Source organism: Giraffa tippelskirchi, chromosome 1, assembly GCF_054371585.1.
Source record: "Giraffa tippelskirchi isolate mGirTip1 chromosome 1, T2T-mGirTip1v1.2.pri, whole genome shotgun sequence".
NCBI lineage: Eukaryota > Metazoa > Chordata > Mammalia > Artiodactyla > Giraffidae > Giraffa > Giraffa tippelskirchi.
In genome coordinates, this window is record NC_137275.1 from 104,900,850 (window position 1) to 104,922,360 (window position 21,511).

The 21,511-nt window shown below is 54.1% G+C and overlaps 1 protein-coding gene across 9 annotated transcripts in view; it reads right to left on the minus strand.

The window, feature by feature from the left end:
* Positions 1–21,511, minus strand: part of LOC145504594 (liprin-alpha-1-like) — a 68,139-nt gene that overhangs the window by 41,512 nt on the left and 5,116 nt on the right. For 2 of the 9 annotated variants that reach the window (XM_081485806.1, XM_081485706.1), the window contains exons 1-5: positions 12,999–13,192; positions 7,924–7,990; positions 6,382–6,487; positions 5,052–5,126; positions 587–728 (exon numbers count right to left, since the gene is read on the minus strand). In XM_081485806.1, coding sequence (XP_081341932.1) covers positions 587–728; positions 5,052–5,092 — 183 coding nt within the window. In that variant the 5' untranslated portion in view covers positions 5,093–5,126; positions 6,382–6,487; positions 7,924–7,990; positions 12,999–13,192. Of the gene's footprint in view, positions 1–586; positions 729–829; positions 919–2,311; positions 3,787–5,051; positions 5,127–6,381; positions 6,488–7,923; positions 7,991–12,902; positions 12,939–12,998; positions 13,193–21,511 lie in introns of those variants that run through there. The other 7 variants (XM_081485711.1, XM_081485732.1, XM_081485721.1 and 4 more) reach the window with 7 other exon arrangements.

The following is a 21,511-nucleotide window of genomic DNA, read 5'->3' on the forward strand; positions in this document are numbered from 1 at the left end:
TGTACAGCACAGGGTCCTCTACTCCATACTCTGTAGTGACCTGTATGGAGCAAGACTCCAAAAAAGGATGGATTCATGTATGCTGTGCTTAGTCACTCAGTCGTGTCCGACTCTTTGCGACCCCATGGACTGTAGCCTGCCAGGCTCCTCTGTCCTTGGGATTCTCCAGGCAAGTGTACTGGAGTGGGTAGCCTACCCCTTCTCCAGGGGATCTTCCCAACCCAGGAATCAAACTGAGGTCTGCTGCATGGCAGGCAAATTCTTTGCCACCTGAGCCACCAGGGAAGCTTGGATGCATGTAGATGTATAGCTAAATCACTTTGCTGTACACTTGAAACTAACTCAATATTGTTAATAAAAATAAAAATTAAAAAATATCTAGAGGGTTGGGATGGGGTGGGAAGTTCAAGAGGGAGGAAGAAAAAAATAGTTAAAAATAATAAAATGCCAAAAAAAAAAGGAAACAAAGAAGAAATCCATGCATCTTAGTGACTGAACCCTTCCTGGTTCTCCTGGGCGGAGACAGGGCCTGGTCAGCCCCGGGGTGGTGCTGTGGGCAGCACTGTGAGGGGGCCCCTCTCCTTACTTTTCTGCAAGATCCAGAAGTCCGGTGAGTCCTGGATCTCGCTGCCTTGCCGGAACCAGCAGACCTGCAGCGGGGGCGTGCCGCGCACACGGCACTCCAGCATGACCACCTGGCCCTCAGACGCACGGATGTTCTGCAGCTCCTGAAACACCGGGACACACCCATCAGGTCTGGGCTCACACAGCCACACGACACGGTCTCATGACACAGAGGAACACTTCCTAAGCTCAGAGGAGCACTTACGGGGTGGGCACCGTGCACACGAACCCCTCCTCAGGTCAGGAGAGCACTGGATCCCAGGTGATGAAGTGAGGGAGGTCCCGGGGCCCGCCCTGCAGTGCACGGGCTCCATTACCCATGGAACGTCTCAGTGTCGGCATGACCTGTCTTTATCAACACCAGGATGCGCTGGTGCAATCCACCCGTGTTCCATCTGGGGGTAGAGTCCTAGGGGACCAGACAGGAGGGGAAGGAGATGCCACTTGTCCACCAGAGGAGCCCGCCAGGCTCCTCTGTCCATGGGATTCTCCAGACAAGAATACTGGAGTGGGTCGCCACGCTCTTCTCCAGGGGATCTCCCCGACCCAGAGGCTGAACCTGGGTCTCCCATCTGTGCCCCAAGCTCCGACCTTCCCCCAGGACCTTCATGTGTCCACCAGCGTCCTGGGGCAGCTGCACCAGAAGGAGGGCTGGCATTTCCTCATCTGCAGGTTCTTTTGTTTTTTTTTAATAATTAAATTTATTTTTAATTGAAGGATAATTGCTTTACAATATTGTGTTGGTTTCTGCCAAATATCAACAAGAGTCATCCACAAGCATAGATATGCCCCCTCTCTCTTAAACCTCCCTCCCACCCCGCTAGGTTGTCACAGAGCACTGGTTTGCGTTCCCTGAGTCACACAGCAAATCTCCAACTGGCCATCTCTTTTACCTATGGTCGTGTATATGTGTCTACACTACTCTCTCCATTCATCTGACCCTCTCCTCTCTCCCAGCCCCCCTCCCCGGGTCCACAAGTCTGTTCTCTATGTCCGTGTCTCCACTGCTGCCCCACAGATAGGTGCACCAGTACCTCTTTCCAGATCCCATTCACCTGCAGGGTCTGAGCGAAATAAAACGGGAGCACTTCCCCCACCTGACCTTCCTCGCCTCCTCCCCCTGACCAGCACTGTCACCCTGGTGCTCCAGCCACTCTAGCTCCAGACCAATCAACTCTGACAGCCCAACAGACCAGAAAGGAGTGTGGCTTCATAGATGCAAAGAGCTGAAACTTGTCAAGCGGCTACTCAAAACCAAAGGAATGACTGACCCTTCCAGGTGCCTCCCTTGCCTTCTTCCCCTGGCAACAGGCCCACTGAAACTTTCTACTATCTATGTATGTGCCTACAGGGTATCACATCCAATAAAGGACAAGTACGGCTCTTGAAGTAAGTCAGATGCAATAATTGATTATGCATAGAACCAAAGCAAACAAATTCACATTAGGCAGGATGCTTTTTTTTTTTTCTGTTTCCATTTTTGCTTTTTACATTTTTCTCAAAAGACGGCCAAAGGTGTGCTGGGGAAAAACAGATCCTGTAGCAACTGGCCTGCAGTGCATGTGCTCTGGCCCTGTGAAACCTTGGAAGTCCACAATGTGGGCAGAAGCAGGAAAGTCTAATGTACCTGCTGAGAATTTTGGTGCCAAAGGCCTTTTTTGATAAATGAAAAGGTGAATATTATTACCTACTTCTGAGTCCATTCTCTCTTCATTCTTACTTGTAAATGTAGAAAAGTCTCTGGTTTTAAATTGACTTCCACTTTCTGATTAGTCCAGAGGGCAGTATTTCGCAGATCAGCAGGGAAGATGTTGCCCTCGGGGTCCAGCTAGTGAGGATGGAGTCATCGATGTCCCCGGTGTGTTCAGGGAGCATTCACAGCGCGTTACAGACGCTGCACTAATACTCTCCACGTGTGAGCTTCCAGACACCCAGGGGCCTCTGGTTTGCTCCTAGGACTGCGCATACTCTTCACACTGGAGAGTCACAAAGGTAGGACCTGGGTAGAAACCAAGCACGTCACACACACAGGTCTCCGTAGTTTTCCAAGGTCTGCCACGTGGCTCCTCCTGAGTGAGCTTCTGCTGAGCAAAGCCACGTTCGCACGGCTGACCTTGGGAGGCTGGTCTGTGGCCCTGAGGGTTTGAGGTCCACAGGAGGGCATCTCCTGCTCTCAGGTCCACCTGGTACCAAGACTCCCTGCAAGGTCCACGGCTCCAGGGAGAAACGCCACACGGGGTGGCCGCTCTCCAGGCCCCGAGTGTGTCCCTGGGACCCGTGAGCTGCTGTCCCCACCAGGTTGGTGGCCCCGGCTTCAGCCCCAGGGAACCCCACCAGGGGCGTGAGGGGACACGGATGGAGGTGCCCAAGGACTGGCAGAGCCCAGGCCCTGAAGGACGGGGCAGGGCAGGGAGGGACAGCGCCCCCAGGGGAAGGGTGCTGCAGGCACCAGCGAGGAGGAAGAGGCCGGCACAGCAGGCGAGGACAGTCACTCTACTGTTTGCGACTTACGAACTCAAGCTTTAGAAAAATGTGGAATCCTGGTTTCCTTTTCTATCAGGCTCAGAGCATGCCTCATGGCTCCCTTTGGGTTGAAGGGGACAGTGTGCTGGGGTCTCTGCCCCAGGAGCTGGACTGCACTGTGCGGACACGGATGGGCTGTGGCTGGCCCGAAGGAGTTTCGCAGCCCTGAGGGAGACAGGAGTGTCTCAGGTCTCTCTCCGCTGGGTACCCCAGGACGGTGTGACACCTCAGCCCGGAGGTGCGTGGGGCCCTGGCTCCAAAACCAACAGCGTTCCGACAACAACTCAGCAGCTCCCACAGACTTCACGGATGGGGCTGCTTGTCAACAGCTCCTGCGCTCCATGCAATAGTCACGCCGGCCGCTCTGTGAACGACTCCTGCTCTGAGCACGGATAGATGCCCCGTGGGCTGTTACCCCGACATCGCTGTTCATAGGCAGGACGTGACTTCTTCCTTCTTTGGGTATTTTATCCTGGGTAGGGGGAGGTGGACCCTCACTGTTGTTGTCAACAGCCCTCATTCATTGACTGTGTCCTCCGTAAACACTCTGTAGGAAGAGGTCTTTAACCAAGCTGGCTGCAGGCTGGCTTAGGAGGAAGCATCACTCCCTGGATGAAGACAGACAGAGGCTCTTCGCGGCTGCCTTGTGGAAGATTCACAGATTTCAGAGAATGGACTACAGAAGCCACTGTCACATTCGTCCTGTTACTTGGGGTTGATCCTGTGAGATGGGTGAGGCTGGGGCCCACCTCTGAAGAACCCACCCTGCCCAGGGACCCTCGGGTTGCTGGGGCATCTTGTGGGCGCTCTCGGGGCCTCGTCCTGCTGTTTGGCCAGGTTTGAGCCAGCCCTGCCCTCCTGGCGCTCTGGTCTAGGGAGTCCTGACATCTCACATCCTAACACCATCTCAGCCTGCCCCTGCAGGAGGACCCCAGCTGCTCTCAGCCACTTTTGAAACCACAAAAGGTTCAGAATCAGCCTGCCAAGCTCAACAACAAACAGAGATAAAAACGAGGATCTGTTGCAATTTGAGGAATACTACACTCAACTTAGCTGGGCTGGGGGCATGACTTCCGACAGTACGCTGGTACACAGGCATGGGGCACCTCTTCAACTGTGCCTTTTAAATATCTTTCCATCAAAAAATGATACACGTGAACTTACGTTCAAAACAGAAATAGACTCACACACTCAGAAAACAAATTCTACCATTAGCAAAGGGGAAAGGGGGGGATAAATTAGGAGACGGGACTGACGTGTACACATTATAGTCTATATACAGTAGATAACCAACAAGATCCTACTGTATTACACAGGGAACTCTACTCAATGTATTTTAAAACTCGATAAGGAAAAAGAATCTGAAAAAAACTACATCTATAACTGAATCACTTTGCTGTACACCTGAAACTAACACAACACTATAAATCAACTCAACTCCAATTAGAACATTTACAATTTTCTCGGAAAGAGGTGGGGAGGAGACAGAGGAGAAACACCCCACGGGACCATTTCTGAGCTGAGCTGACCAGCTGACCAATGTCATCATGCCTGGTGATGCAAAACACCCCCTGAGACAAACTGAAAATCTGTCAGTTGGTTTTGAAACCATCTACAAACCTTGCTGCTTTCCCAGGTTCCCATCCATCATTCTGTCTCCTCCCATGCACTGTTTGGTGTTCCCAGTCTGTTCTGAGCTCTATCAGGCCCACCTTTCGCAGACCTTTATATGATCATGGTCACACAGCAGCTGTGCACCGAGTATCTGTTTAGCCCCACAGGTAACCTTGAGATGAACCCGTTCATCACTCGTTTTCATGTTTAAAGACTATACATGAAGCCACAGGAGAATGGAATCAAAGGCCCAGAGCAAACTCAGAGGATGAGACATGCAGCTGCCTGACCTTGGTGAAGACAGGCGGGAGGCAGGCGGCAGCAGGTCCATCCGGCCGGCAGAGGAACAAGGTGGGGCTGGGGGCCTGGAGGGCAGAGGCACGTGGGTCAGACTCGGAACACGCAAACCACGGAAACATGGACCCACGTGGGTGACAGCATGGCCACTGACAGGGCTAAGCATTCATCGCACACCTACCAGTGCTTACATAGCAAACACGAAACAAGTCCACTGGTGCACAGAATGGTTTCTGTAAAGTCCACTCTGCTTTGGGGGTTGACAGGGAGTTTCTACTATACATGCCACCTCTGAATGACTTCTACTGCTTGGCTCTTTCCTAGTGTCTCATCTCAGATGTGCTTTCTCGATGGTTTGCATACCCAACATACCACAGAGTAAGTAAGAGCTAGTCGCTCAGTCGTGTCCAACTCTTTTGCGACCCCATGGACTGTAGCCCGCCAGGCTCCTCTGTCCATGGAATTCTCCAGGCAAGAATACTGGAGTGGGTTGCCATTCCCTTCTCCAGGGGATCTTCTCCAACACAGAGATCGAACCCGGGTCTCCCTGCACTGCAGGCGGATTCGTTACCACTGAGCCACCAGGGGAGCCCTGTCATTTCTAAAACACCCATGGGCGCTCAGTGGCTGGAGGGCACACTTATGACTCAAGAATGCGCTCATGTTGCAAGAGGCTTGGGTTTACAGATGCCCACCACAGCACCAAGGCAAAGTATCACATCTCATTTAGAGACATCTAGATTCTAATTTTTTACTTAAAAAAAGCTTCAGGTTTCCTGTGTTTGCAAAGTGAATTCACTACAATGACCCAGTTGTGGATACTGTTGTTCTTGGATAAAGCAGTTTTACAATGAAACGAAAGCAGGATGAAAATGCACAGTGACGTGAAGGAATCTGAATATTCCCATATTATCTGTTAAGCTCGCAGAGGATAGGTGGACTTCTGAGCTCTATCGGGTGGACTTTGTGGATAAGGGGGACTTTTCTCCTTTTCTGCTTTCTTTTAAATGAGCTAACGAATTTGGCTACGTGGAAGATGGCACATATGTGAGGGAGAATCAAGCAGTAACAGCCAACACAGATACCACTTTATCAGAGTATTAGCTGTGAGAAAAAGGAATTCTCAAAGGAAATGCAGATGTTGATTCATCAGTGGTGTGTCTCGGATTAAAAATTATTTTTAGTGCATTAAAAGGAAGAACTTAACTTATCATTTTCTTTCCTCCCAGTTGTGTGTCCACTGAGGAGATATTTCAGGGGAGGACTAACTGGGGTCTTTATGCTAAAGAGTCTGACTCCTCTCGGACTGTGGATAGGGCTCACCTGCTCAACAGGGACTGACAGAGGCTGGATCACAGCTGTGGTCACTCTTGTCTTTGGAGATGATGATCCAGTGGTCAAGGACATAGAAGTGGTTTTCTTCTGAGCTCTGCAAAGTAAGGAGTGAAGTCTTGGGTCAGAATTTCTTAAGCAGGAATTATTCTTTGAAATACTGCCACAGAACAGGCCAGTTTCTTTATGTTTGCTTAATCTGCTTCAACTGGAACTGCTTCAGAAATGGGGACCCACAACCTACAGTTAGAACAGTGGTGCTCAGTATATATTCAGAGGGGCCCACAGACAGCAGCAAAATAAACACACAGATGAAAGTACTAACTATGTATCTCAGCTCTTATTAGAAAGCAGAAAGTATTGAACTGGAAAATCCTAAGACAAAAGATAATACTTAGAAAAGCCCAGTCTGGAGCAGTAAGCAGATATGTTTAGGAAATGTTTAGGAACAGCCTTCGATATTTAATTCAAAGTTCTGGTGGTTGCTTTTCAGTCCAGCAACTGCTCTTTATTCCAGTTTCCCATTGTGTAAAGTTGAGCATGTCTTGGACTGTGGTCTTTTCTTAGTGCATAAAAGTTAAGAGCTGTTTCTAGGTCCAATTTTGCTAAGTCACAGGCTGTGTAATCTCAAGCGAGTCATGGAACTTCACTAAACTTGAGATCCTTGTCGGAATGCACAGGTAGCAGAGTATGTGATCTTATTAAGAGCCCTTTAACACATATGCTCAGTTAGCACTCAGTCATGTCTCTTTGCCACCCCATGGACCGCAGTCTACCAGGTTCCTCTGCCCATAGGATTCTCCAGGCAAGAATACTGGAGTGGGTTACCATGCCCCCCTACAGGGGATCTCCCCAACCCAGGGATCAAACCCATGTCTCCTGCATTGGCAGGCACATTCTTTACCACTCAGCCACCAGGGAAGCCCCCTTTAACATGAATGCTCAGTGATAATTTGAGGCTGAATGGCTATGATTGTTATGTATATACTAGTAAATCAAACAAATTTCTTAGCACAGTCTCAATATTCATGGAGTTTTCTACAAACTCTTGGTAGATTTTATCTTTGCAAAATAATTAAGATCCTAACATATTACTAATAATCCCTATGTCTTTGTAGGGACAATGACATTTTGAGATTTTCATGACATGATCTAACTGGAGATACACTTGATCCAAATGGAAACCCATTTCTAGCCTAATTAGATATTTTCTAATTTATGTGACAAGTTGTTTGTCATTTACATTTTAGTACTGATGTCAGTCATTTTCTCTCATTGTGACTGCTCCTTCTACATATTTATAAGCAGTCAGTTGGCACTGGAACAAACATTGTGGATGGTTAGATTTGGGGACACTGAGGATGAAATGCGGATTTCAAAGTTCAAAAGTCAAAGACTCTGTTCCAGGCTCAAGCATCTGATCTCTCACTGACATCAGCTGACCTCTTCCTTCAGCGCACAACACCAGCGGCGTCACTGAGCACAAGTCTGCTGACATTTTCTACTTAAACGGACGGAATCATACACACTTACTGTGGCATGGCTCCAGGCTTCAATTTGCAAGCTAAACTTTCACTGTCAGAATCTGTTGAACTGGCACCTGAGTGAAAAAAAAAAACACAACAAAGATGTAGGTAGTATCTATATCTGCTTCCATTAGCATATTGGGCACCTACTGACCTGGGGAGTTCATCTTTCAGTGTCCTATCTTTTTGCCTTTTCATGCTGTTGATGGGGTTCTCAAGGCAAGAATACTGAAGTGGTTTGCCACGCCCTTCTCCAGTGGACCACATTCTGTCAGACCTCTCCACCATGACCCATCCGTCTTGGGTGGCCCCACACGGCATGGCTTAGTTTCATTGAGAGAGACAAGGCTGTGGTCCGTGTGATCAGATTAGTTAGTTTTCTGTAATTTTAGTTTCAGTGTCTGCCCTCTGATGCCCTCTCGCAACACTTACCATCTTACTTGGGTTTCTCTTACCTTGGGCCTTGGGTAATTCCTCTCGCGGCCGACCCCGGCCCCCAGTCCCCGGCCCAGCCTAGCCCCTGTCGGCCGCCGCCCCCGGCCCCCGGCCCGGCCTAGCCCCTGTCGGCCACCGACCCCGGCCCCCGGCCCGGCCTAGCCCCCTGTCGGCCGCCGCCCCCGGCCCCCGGCCCGGCCTAGTCCCTGTTGGCCACCTCCCCTGGCCACCGGCCCCCAGCACGGCCTAGCCCCTGTCGGCCACCGACCCCGGCCCCCGGCCCGGCCTAGCCCCCTGTCGGCCGCCACCCCCGGCCCGCGGCCAGGCCTAGGCCCTGTCGGCCGCCGCCCCCGGGCAGGCCTAGTCCCTGTCGGCCACCTCCCCTGGCCACCGGCCCCCAGCCCGGCCTAGCCCGTCGGCCACCGCCCCCGGCCCCCGGCCCGGCCTAGCCCCCTGTCGGCCGCCGCCCCCGGCCCGCGGCCAGGCCTAGGCCCTGTCAGCCGCCGCCCTCGGCCCCCGGCACGGCCTAGCCCCTGTCGGCCACCGACCCCGGCCCCCGGCCCGGCCTAGCCCCCTGTCGGCCGCCGCCCCCGGCCCCCGGCCCGGCCTAGTCCCTGTTGGCCACCTCCCCTGGCCACCGGCCCCCAGCACGGCCTAGCCCCTGTCGGCCACCGACCCCGGCCCCCGGCCCGGCCTAGCCCCCTGTCGGCCGCCGCCCCCGGGCAGGCCTAGTCCCTGTCGGCCACCTCCCCTGGCCACCGGCCCCCAGCCCGGCCTAGCCCGTCGGCCACCGCCCCCGGCCCCCGGCCCGGCCTAGCCCCCTGTCGGCCGCCGCCCCCGGCCCGCGGCCAGGCCTAGGCCCTGTCAGCCGCCGCCCTCGGCCCCCGGACCGGCCTAGCCCCTGTCGGCCACCGACCCCGGTCCCAGGCCCCCGGCCCGGCCTAGCCCCCTGTCGGCCGCCGCCCCAGGCCCCCGGCCCGGCCTAGTCCCTGTCGGCCACCTCCCCTGGCCACCGGCCCCCAGCCCGGCCTAGCCCGTCGGCCACCGCCCCCGGCCCCCGGCCCGGCCTAGCCCCCTGTCGGCCGCCGCCCCCGGCCCGCGGCCAGGCCTAGGCCCTGTCAGCCGCCGCCCTCGGGCCCCGGACCGGCCTAGCCCCTGTCGGCCACCGACCCCGGTCCCAGGCCCCCGGCCCGGCCTAGCCCCCTGTCGGCCGCCGCCCCAGGCCCCCGGCCCGGCCTAGCCCCTGTCGGCCACCGACCCCGGCCCCCGGACCCTGGCCCGGCCTAGCCCCCTGTCAGCCGCCGCCCCAGGCCCCCGGCCCGGCCTAGGCCCTGTCGGCCGCCGCCCCCGGCCCTCGGCCCGGCCTAGTCCCTGTCGGCCACCTCCCCTGGCCACCGGACCCCAGCCCGGCCTAGCCCCTGTCGGCCACCGACCCCGGCCCCCGGCCCGGCCTAGCCCCCGTCGGCCGCCGCCCCAGGCCCCCGGCACGGCCTAGGCCCTGTCGGCCGCCGCCCCAGGCCCCCGGCCCGGCCTAGCCCCTGTCGGCCACCTCCCCCGGCCCCCGGCCCCCGGCACGGCCTAGCCCCCTGTCGGCCGCCGCCCCCAGCCCCCGGCCCGGCCTAGCCCCTGTCGGCCACCGACCCCGGCCCCCGGACCCTGGCCCGGCCTAGCCCCCTGTCAGCCGCCGCCCCAGGCCCCCGGCCCGGCCTAGGCCCTGTCGGCCGCCGCCCCCGGCCCTCGGCCCGGCCTAGTCCCTGTCGGCCACCTCCCCTGGCCACCGGACCCCAGCCCGGCCTAGCCCCCTGTCGGCCGCCGCCCCCAGCCCAAGGCCAGGCCTAGGCCCTGTCGGCCGCCGCCCCCAGCCCCCGGCCCGGCCTAGCCCCTGTCGGCCACCGACCCCGGCCCCCGGCCCCTGGCCCGGTCTAGCCCCCTGTCAGCCGCCGCCCCAGGCCCCCGGCCCGGCCTGGCCTAGGCCCTGTCGGCCGCCGCCCCCGGCCCTCGGCCCGGCCTAGTCCCTGTCGGCCACCTCCCCTGGCCACCGGACCCCAGCCCGGCCTAGCCCCTGTCGGCCACCGACCCCGGCCCCCGGCCCGGCCTAGCCCCCGTCGGCCGCCGCCCCAGGCCCCGGCACGGCCTAGGCCCTGTCGGCCGCCGCCCCAGGCCCCCGGCCCGGCCTAGCCCCTGTCGGCCACCGACCCCGGCCCCCGGCCCCCGGCCCGGCCTAGTCCCTGTCGGCCGCCTCCCCTGGCCACCGGACCCCAGCCCGGCCTAGCCCCTGTCGGCCACCTCCCCCGGCCCCCGGCCCCCGGCCCGGCCTAGCCCCCTGTCGGTCGCCGCCCCAGGCCCCCGGCCCGGCCTAGCCCCTGTCGGCCACCTCCCCCGGCCCCCGGCCCCCGGCCCGGCCTAGCCCCCTGTTGGCCGCCGCCCCAGGCCCCCGGCCCGGCCTAGGCCCTGTCGGCCGCCGCCCCCGGCCCCCGGCCCCCGGCCCGGCCTAGGCCCTGTCGGCCACCTCCCCTGGCCACCGGAGCCCAGCCCGGCCTAGCCCCTATCGGCCACCGACCCCGGCCCCCAGCCCCCGGCCCGGCCTAGCCCCCTGTCGGCCGCCGCCCCAGGCCCCCGGCCCGGCCTAGCCCCTGTCGGCCGCCGCCCCGGTCCCCGGCCCGGCCTAGCCCCTGTCGGCCGCCGCCCCCGGCCCCCGGCCCCTGGCCGCCGCCCCCGGTCCCCGGCCCCGCCTAGCCCCTGTCGGCCGCCGCCCCCGGTCCCCGGCCCGGCCTAGACCCTGTCGGCCGCCGCCCCCGGCCCCCGGCCCCCGGCCCCGCCTAGACCCTTGTCGGCCGCCCCCGGCCCCCAGCCCGGCCTAGACCCTTGTCGGCCGCCGCCCCTGGCCCCCGGCCCGGCCTAGCCCCTGTCGGCCGCCGCCCCCGGCCCCTGGCCTCCGACTCCCGGCCCCCGGCCCCGCCTAGCCCCTGTCGGCCGCTGCCCCCGGCCCCCGGCCCGGCCTAGACCCTTGTCGGCCGCCGCCCCCGTTCCCCGGCCGGGCCTAGCCCCCTGTCGGCCGCCGCCCTTGGCCCGCGGCCGGGCCTAGGCCCTGTCGGACGCCGCACCTGGCCCCCGGCCGGGACTAGCCCCTGTCGGCCGTCTCCCCTGGCCACCGGCCCACGGCCCCGCCTCGCCCTAGTCAGCCGCCGCCCCCGGTCCCCGGCCCGGCCTAGCCCCCTGCCCGGCCTAGCTCCTCTCGGCCACGCTTCTGCGCCGAGGCGTCACAGCCGCCTCGCTTCTGCGTGCTTCTACTACCCAAGTTAAATATTCCAGAGAGTTCCAGAAAAACATCTATTTCTGCTTTATTGACTATGCCAAAGCCTTTGACTGTGTGGATCACAATCAACGGTGGAAAATTCTGAAAGAGATGGGAATGCCAGACCATCTGACCTGCCTCCTGAGAAATCTGTATGCAGGTCAGGAAGCAACAGTTAGAACTGGACATGGAACAACAGACTGGTTCCAAATAGGGAAAGGAGTACGTCAAGGCTGTATATTGTCACCCTGCTCATTTAACTTATATGCAGAGTACACCATGAGAAACGCTGGGCTGGATGAAGCACAAGCGGGAATCAAGATTGCCGGGAGAAATATCAATAACCTCAGATATGCAGATGACATCCCCCTTATGGCAGAAAGAAAAGAAGAACTAAAGAGCCTCTTGAAAGTGAATGAGGAGAGTGAAAAAGTTGGCTTAAAACTCAACATTCAGAAAAGTAAGATCATGGCATCCGGTCCCATCACTTCATGGCAAATAGATGGGCAACAGTGAGAACAGTGGCTGGCTTTATTTTTCTGGGCTCCAAAATCACGGCAGATGATGACTGCAGCCATGAAATTAAAAGACGCTTACTGCTTGGAAGAAAAGTTATGACCAACCTTGACAGCTTATTAAAAAGCAGAGATATCACTTTGCCAACAAAGGCCCGTCTCATCAAGGCTGTGGTTTTTCCAGTAGTCATGTATGGATGTGAGAGTTGGACGATAAAGAAAGCTGAGTGCTGAAGAATTGATGCATTTGAACTGTGGTGTTGGAGAAGACTCTCAAGAGTCCCTTGGACTGCAAGGAGATCCAATGAGTCAATCCTAAAGGAAATCAGTCCTGAATAGTTATTGGAAGGACTGATGCTGATGCTGAAACTCCAATGCTTTGGCCACCTGATGTGAAGAACTGACTCATTTGAAAAACCCTGATGCTGGGAAAGATTGAAGGCAGGAGAAGGGGACGACAGAGGATGAGATGGTTAGATGGTATCACTGACTCAATGGACATGAGTTTGAGTAGACTCTGGGAGTTGGTGATGGATAGGGAAGCCTGGCGTGCAGCAGTCCACGGAGTCACAAAGAGCTGGACACAGCTGAGCAACTCAACCTCAGCCTCTTGCCTCTCTCCCCTCCCCCAACGCTGCTCTAACCATGGAGAAGTCTAGGGCACAGGACCCCCTCCCCGACCCCAGAGCCAACGGAGGAGGAAGGACAGGCGGGAACACTCCCTGCCCCGGCCCCGCTGACCTGCCGGAAGTCGGCCGGGACTCCGCGCGCCCCCTGGCCCCGCGCGTCCACCGCCCCGGCCCCGCACGACCCGCGCTCCGCGCCGCCCGCACTAACCGGCCTCGCCGCAGACACCTCCTGCCCGGAAACAGCTCGTCTCGGGCCTCAGGACTCAGTCCTGCTCGGCTCGCAGCGCCGGCCTCAGAATTCGGTCTCGTTGGCGGAGCGCCAGGGACGGAGAGCGCGCAACCGGCGGCCAGGAGCCGGGGCGAGGGCGGTGGAAAGACTTCTCTGTTCAGTCGGCCTGTGGCGGAGGGGGCCTGAGCTTCGGGTTCACGGAGGGGAGCGGAAGGGTGTGTCCTCGGGCGGCTGGGGAGGGGGAGGGGTGTGTCTTGGGGGCTGAGGAGGGTGTACCCTGGGGCTGGGGAGGGGTGTGTCCTGGGACTGCGGAGAGGGGAGGGGGTGTGTCCCGGGTTTGCAGCTGAGGGGCAGGAGGTGTCTCACTGGGGGTGCTGGGGAGGGGGAAGGGGTGTGTCCTGGCGGGGGGGGGGGGGTGTTGCTGGGAGGAGAAGGGCTGTGCCTGGGTCTGGTGGGGGAAGGAGGTGTGGTATATCCTAGGGTTATGGAAGTCAACAAAACGGATGACAGTTTCTGCCCCATGGCATCGATATCTTGGGGGAGGCGCATAAAGCAGACAATAAACATATAAGTTATATGTTGTGTTAGAATATAATAAGAGTAATTGAAAACATAGAGCTAGATAATGGAGACTGGAAATGGCAGGTGGGGACTTAGATTTTAGATGGAGTGGTCAGAGGTGGCCTTGTGGAGAACGTGACATTTAAGCAGAGTTAACGGTGGTGAGGGGGTGAGCGCTGGGATTCTCTGGGGAGGCTAAGGGAATGGCTTGTACAAAGGCCTTGAGGTGGGAGGCTGACCCGCATGATTGAGGTACAGGGAAAAGCCATGCGACTGGAGAAAAGCAAGGTGGACTGTCAAAGGAGGGGAGGGAAATCAGGGGGCCACAGTCAGCCGTCAGAGGGTCTCAGGCAGAGGAGAGGTGTGATACGGATCGCTCTCATGTGTCACATCTCATGGCATTGTCCTGGACAGATGCCACACAACTGAAGCAGGACCCGAACGATAGACCCTGTGCTTCCAGTATTTGGCTATTAAAGCGTTGCAAGCTTCCACATGCGACATTCTACCTGCTGTGTCTAAGGTATTCATCACGGCAAGTGAGATCACTGGGCTGTACATTCCTAATTCTGGTGGACACAGCCCTGTTGCCTCTCAAAGGGCTTCGCCAGCCCAGATGCCCACCAGCAATGCTGACCACTGCCTGTTCACCACGGCCTTGCCTGCAGACCACTTCGGCAAACGTCCGAGTGTCCACTAGTCTGATGGGTGAAGAGTGACGTCTCAAGCAGATTCATAGGGACTTCCCTGGGCGTCCAGTGGCTAGGACTCTGTGCTCCCAATGCAGGGGGCCCAGGTTCAATCCCTGATCAGGGGACTAGATCGCACAGGCCGCAACTAAGATGCTAAAGATTCCACTTGCCTCAACAAAGACCCTGTGTGCCACAGCTAAGACTTAGCACAGCCAATAAATAAACACAGAAAAATTAAAAAGGCATACTCACAGATCTTAAAATCAAACTTTACAGTGACCAAAGGGGAAGCGTGGGGGGAAGTAATAAATTGAGAGATTGTGGTTGACATATACACACTACTATATATAAAATAGGGAACTCATGAGAGCCTACTGGATAGCACAGGAAACTCGGCTCAATATTCTGTAATGACTTCCATGGGAAAAGAATCTAGTGTATAGGTATAACTGATTCAGTTTGCTCTACAGCATAAAGTAACACAACATTGTACATCAACAATAATAAATATTAAACATAATAAAAATTAAACAATTAAAAAAAAGGACAATTCTGACTGCCTTTCTGTGATATTCAAGTAGCTAGTTGGCTACCTGTGTCAGGATACATTTAACAGGAGGCTTCCTGTGTGCTGTTTTCAGTCTTGCATGAATTCTATGTTCTTTGGCACCCCACTCCAGTACTCTTGCCTGGAAAATCCCATGGACGGAGGAGCCTGGTGGGCTGCAGTCCATGGGGTCGCTAAGAGTCGGACACGACTGAGCGACTTCACTTTCACTTTTCCCTTTCATGCAATGGAGAAGGAAATGGCAACCCACTCCAGTGTTCTTGCCTGGAGAATCCCAGGGACGGGGGGGCCTGGTGGGCTGCCGTCTGTGGGGTCGCACAGAGTCGGACACGGCTGAAGTGACTTAGCAGCAGCAGCAGCAGCATGAGAGTTCAATAATTTTTCTGGACACAAGGTCCACATAAAATTCAGTCTCATCTGTTTCATTAAGGAATTATTCTGTTAAGACCAAAATAAAAATAATATAACTTGAAATATTGATAGAAAGACAAATATGAATAATTGGAACCAAATAAAGTTTCTTGTAATTGGCAAAAACTATACAAATGTTTACTAAATCTTTCAGGAAAGAAAAACACAAAAATAATTCAACAGATATGTCCTGTTAGTGACTTCTCTAAATTGATTGCTAAGTTTACAGTTATTTTAATTGATATTTGAATAACATTTTTTGAGATCCATGTGAAAATATTTTGAAATACTTCTAGAAAACAAATGAGCCAGGATTGCTATGAACTTTGAAACACGGAGAAAAATTCAGAGAGGTGTATTGTGGATAATATCCCAACAGAATAACAACAAAAATCACATTATAATAATTATGTATGATGATAGCAAAATCAATATGTATATATAACTGAAAAACCTTATTTGTTGTTCTTCAGTTGCTTAGTTGTCTCTGATTCTTTGCCACCCTATGGAGGGCTGCACACCAGGCTTCACTGTCCATGACCATCTCCTGGGGCTTGCTCAAACCCATGTCCATCGAATCGGTGATGTCATCCAACCATCTCATCCTCTGTCATCCCCTTCTCCTCCTGCTTTCAATCTTTCCCAGTATCAGGATATTTTCCAATGAGTCTGCTCTTCACATCAGGTGGCCAAAGTATTGGAGCTTCCGCATCAACACTTCCAATGAATATTCAGGACTGATTTCCTTTAGGATGGACTGGATTGATCTCCTTCCAGTCCAAGGGACTCTCAAGAGTCTTCTCCAACACCACAGCTCAAAAGCATCAATTCTTCAGTGCTCAGCCTTCTTCATAGTCCAACTCTCACATCCATACATGACGACTGGAAAAATCCATACTTTGACGAGATGAACCTCTGCTGACAAAGTCATGTCTCTGCTTTTTCACATGCTGTCTAGGTTTGTCATAGCTTTTCTTCCAAGGAGCAAAAGTCTTTGAATTTCATGGCTGCAGTCACCATCCGCAGTGATTTTGGAACCCAAGAAAGTAAAGTCTGTCACTGTTTCCACTGTTTCCCCATCTATTTGCCATGAAGTGATGGGACCAGATGACATGATCTTAGTTTTTTGAATGTTGAGTTTTAAGCCAGCTTTTTCACTCTCCTCTTTCATCTTCATCAAGAGGCTCTTTAGTTCCTCTTCCATTTTCACCCTAAGGGTGGTATCATCTGCATATCTGCCGTTTTTGATATTTCTCCCAGCAGTCTTGATTTCAGCTTGTGCTTCATCTGCCCTGACATTGTGCGTGATGTACTATGTCTAAAGGAAATCAGTTCTGAATGTTCATTGGAAGGACTGATGCTGAAGCTGAAGCTACAATACTTTGGCCACCGGATGCGAAGAGACGACTTATTGGAAAAGATCCTGATGCTGGGAAAGATTAAAGGCAGGTGGAGAAGGGGTCGCAAAGAGTCAGACACGACTGAGGACTGAACTGAACTCTGCATATAAGTTAAATAAGCAGGGTGACAATATTCAGCTTTGATGTACTCCTTTCCCAATTTGGAACCAGTCTGTTCTATGTCCATTTCTAACTGTTGCTTCTTGACCTGCATTCAGGTTTCTCAGGAGGCAGGTAAAGAGATCTGGTATTCTCATCTCTTTCAGAATTTTCCACAGTTTGTTGTGATCCACACAGGCAAAGGCTTTAGCATAGTCAATGAAGCAGAAATAGATGTTTTTCTGGAACTCTCTTGCTTTTCTATGATCCAGTGCATGTTGGCAATTTGATCTCTGGTTCCTCCGCCTTTTCTAAATCCAGCTGGAATATCTGGGAGTTCTAGGGTCACTATGTGAAGCCTAGCTTGAAGGATTTTGAGCATAACCTTGTTAGCACGTGAAATAAGTGCAATTGTGTGGTAGTCTGAACACTCTTTGGCATCGACCTTCTTTGGGATTGGAATGAAAACTGACCTTTTCCAGTCCTGTGGCCACTGCTGGGTTTCCAAATTTGCTGGCATATTGAGTACAACACTTTCACAGCATCATCTTTTAGGATTTGAAATAGCTCAGCTGGAATTCCAACACCTCCGCTAGCTTTGTTCCTAGCAATGCTTCGTAAGGCCCAACGTCGATATTTTAGGAATCAGTGAACTAAAACAGACTGGAATGCGTGAATTTCATTCAGATAATGATCATTTTACTACTGTGGACAAGAATCCCTTAGAAGAAATGGAGTAGCCTTCACAGTCATCAAATGAGTCCAAAATGCAGTACTTGGGTGCAATCTCAAAAACTACAGAATGATCTCTGTTCGTTTCCAAGGTAAACAATTCAATATCACAGTAATCCAAGTCTATGCCCAAACACTAATGCCAAAGAGGCTGAAGTCTATGAAGACCTACAAGACCTTCTAGAACGAACACCAAAAAAAAAAAAAAAAATGATGTCCTTTTCATCATAGGGGACTAGAATGCCAAAGTAGGAAGTCAAGAGATACTTGCAGTAACAGGCAAGTTTGGCCTTGGAGTACAGAATGAAACTAACAGAGTTTTGCCAAGAGAACACACCGGTCACGGCAATCACCCTCTTCCAACAACACTAGAGACAACCCTACACATGGACATCACCAGATGGTCAATATCAAAAAACCTTCTACCTATTATTAAAACTACATTTATTTTGGATCACGCAGTCAACAGACTCCTCTAAAAGCATCTCATGTCCCTCGGGTCCAGGACTTAACCCGGGAGCCTGGGCACCCTGCTGCTCAGTGCCACTTCACTGCATGCCACCTTTTTGTCACCAGTCTGAAATTCCAGTCTTTGGAGAAGAGTCTCTGCCTTCCCACCTCCACTCTGCAGCTGCCAGACCATCTCTCTGACGTGAATAGACACCCTGCCCCACACTGGGTCTCCAGAGATACACTCACCCACCTTGATCCAATCCTCACCCTCACTCACTGCCTGTTTCCACACCCGACTCATTACCTTCCTATGATCCCCACATTTCCACGATGGCTTTAAACCCCCAAAATATGATCTGCTTAACATCCTAGCGCTTCAACTCGCTTTTCTCCACATCTCCATAATTCGTCAGAGAAAAACTGTACCACACACAACTCAACAGGCCAGGATGCCCTTGCAAAAGGAGAGAGACTGCCCCCAGCTCCTCTGGGATAAAGGCAGGCGAGGTCTGAGCCCTGGGCTGAGCTAGTGAGTAGTTCAGAGGACACAGGGTGGGGGCCCGGTCACGCCATGAGGACTCCCGAGTCTGCCTACTGGCACTGAGGGTTCTGCCTGCCACAGAGCCCGGGGCCAGCAACTGTCTCACTCAGTGACTGTGGCTGAAAGGGGCGGATTCTAAGCCCTTGAGGAAGGCATTTCTAGCCATCCAGCAAGTGGTTGGGAGAAGATTTACATCTCAAATGAGTAAAGAAAGAATTTACAACCACAAGTTTTCCAAAGTAAATGCTCTCAGAAAAAAGAAAAGATGGAAGGCTTATGATAAGGAGAAGTTTATCTAAATACTGGTCAAGCTGAGGGGCTGCTGAGGTCTTCCTGGTCACTACTGTGACTGCATGTATGCATGCTAAACTGCCCAGTGTCCGACTCTTTGCGACCCCATGAACTATAGCCTGCCAGGCTCCTCTGTCCATGGGATTCTCCAGGCAAGAAAACTGGAGTGCGTTACCATTTCCTTCTCTAGAAGATCTTTCTAACCTGGGGATTGAACCTGTGTCTTTTTTGTCTCCTGCACTGGCAGGTGGTTCTTTATGACCACAATCTCCCCGCAGCGATTGTACATCCAGGCATTTTACCAGGTTGATGGGTTGGTGGAGGAGGAAGGGCAGGCCTCAGAGCCTAGGAGCAGAGCCCCTGTTAAAAGCAGGGGCGGGATTCCCTCCTCTCACAGCTCCCTCCCTCAAGACTCTTCCTTCTCTGGAGAGTCTGCACTGAGTAAGGGGCACATGGGCCCCTGAGTAGAGCAGCTGGAGTTTGTCAGGTGGATTCAACGGGAGCTGTGTCTTCCCTGATACTCCAAGGACGGAGTCAGTGGCAGGAGCCGAGCTCTGCGGGAGTGAGAGAGAGGATGAGCACACCTGTCCCTCCTGAGGGCGGGGAGACGAGGCCCCGCCCCACCAGGCACCAGTGTGCAAGCGGCTCCTTAGGGGTCTCAGAGGGAGGGGGCGCCATCCTATAAGTTGTTGTTGTTCAGTCGCTCAGTCACGTTTGACTCTTTGCGACCCCATGGACTACAGCAGGCCAGGCTTCCTTGTCCTTCACCAACTCCTGGAGCTTGCTCAACCTCATGTCCATCGAGTTGCTGATGCCATCCAACCATCGCATCCTCTGTCGTCCCCTTCTCCTCCTGCTTTCAATCTTTCCCAGCATCAGGGTCTTTTTCAATATGTTGACTCTTTGCATCAGGTGGCCAAAGTATTGGAGCTTCAGCTTCAGCATCAGCCCTTCCAATGAATATTCAAGGTTGATTTCCTTTAGGATTGACTAGTTTGATCTCCGTGCTGTCCAAGGGACTCTTGAGAGTCTTCTCCAGCACCACAGTTCAAAAGCATCAATTCTTCGATACTCAGCCTTCTTTATGGTCCAGCTCTCACATCATAATAAATGTTGTCAAACCTCCCACAATCTTCTGTGCTAGAATCCATCTTGGCTAAAAGATGAGCATGTATATGGGGAGGGCGCTGGGACAGGTCACATGTGGGGAAAGAGGCGAGATACCTGGCCAGAGTGGAACACAGCCCTGGAAGAAGTGTCCCACATGAGTGATTTAAATCCCGTCTCTGGCACACTCCTCACTAGGGACGTTGCCTGCTGTCTTCTCTGGGTCTGTGTGTCCGCTTTGCTCCTGCTCTACATGAACTGCTTCTTTGTTCCCTTTGCGTGAACTGTGCTGCCAATAACTTCTGTGCCTGCTTCACTCCATTTCTGCGGGGAATTCTTTCTCCAAAACAGAGAGGGACCCTGGTGGTCTCACCTGCTGTCAGCAGGACCAGAGCAGTGACTTTCCTCTCAACGCACATTGTAAATCATTCAGAGCCGTGTGGTGAGAAGGACATGGGGTCTGTTCAAACTGGATCCGTGTGGAGTTCAGGGAAGCCTTTTGCTGGTGGGGTAGGAGGGGGATGGAAGAAAGGCCACATTCTCTCCTCCCCTCTATTTGTATTGAATCTTTTAAAAGAAAAGTCTGTAGCAGCAGGAGAGGGGGAGACGGAAGGCACCTCGGCCACGGCAGGGGTACCCTGAAACTTCCACTCACGTTGGGCCTTCTCCCTCCACTGGGAGCACCAGGGGACGAGCTGGCCCACTGGCCTTGGCCCCTGCACCGTGGGCTCTCCCTACCTGCAGTGTGGCACCCACAGCACTCACTCACTCTCCAACACAACTCTCTTCCAGGCTGTGACAAGGACCTGCTGATCGACATCCTGACCCAGCGCTGCAACGCCCAGAGGCTGCTCATCGCTGAGGCTTACCTGGGTGCCTTCGGCCGGGTGAGTCCCCCCAACTCCTCCCGTTTCCAGGCAAACTTCTGAGACACCTCCGCACAGGGTCTGGGCTCTCTAGTCTCTGATCACAAAGGTGTCCGACTTCACTGAACATTCGAGACAGTTCCTCTACCTCAAACGTGTTGCACAGGATGGGGGAAAGAGACACATCAGAAGTGCCGGCACGTGATGTGTGACCCCACCAGCCCTTTCTTAGAAATCATTCAGCTTCATAAAGTACAAGCTCTCACAGCCCAACACTACCAGCTGGTCCAATTAGGCACTGCCTGGGAACACCCCGTGTTCAGCTCCAGGGAAGGCACATAGAGCTAATGATCCAGGCCCAGAAATAAGATCTTTTCCTGCAGTTCTCCTGAGGTCCTCACCCGCATCTCTATCCAAGTGGCTTCCCCACTAGCTTTTCCTCCCAAAGCTGCAGTTAGAGACCATTAGAAAAGAATGGTGCTCAAAAATAATTTCAGGCAATAGAACCGTCTAGAGTACTTTATGGAATCATGCACTGGTTTCAAAGCAGGTGCCATTAAGGATGTCTCTCCTCTTTTGTGCACTTAAACCACAGATTAAGAATGAAAACTCTTCAGTCCAAAAGGACCTGGAATAGCAATTACTTTTTGTCACCTGACCATTATCGATGAAATACCACCATAACTCTTTCTCTGTAAGACTAGTTCTTAAAGATTTACTCCATCTCCAAACCTCAGGCTCTGAACAATCACAGTACACAAAACAAAGGTG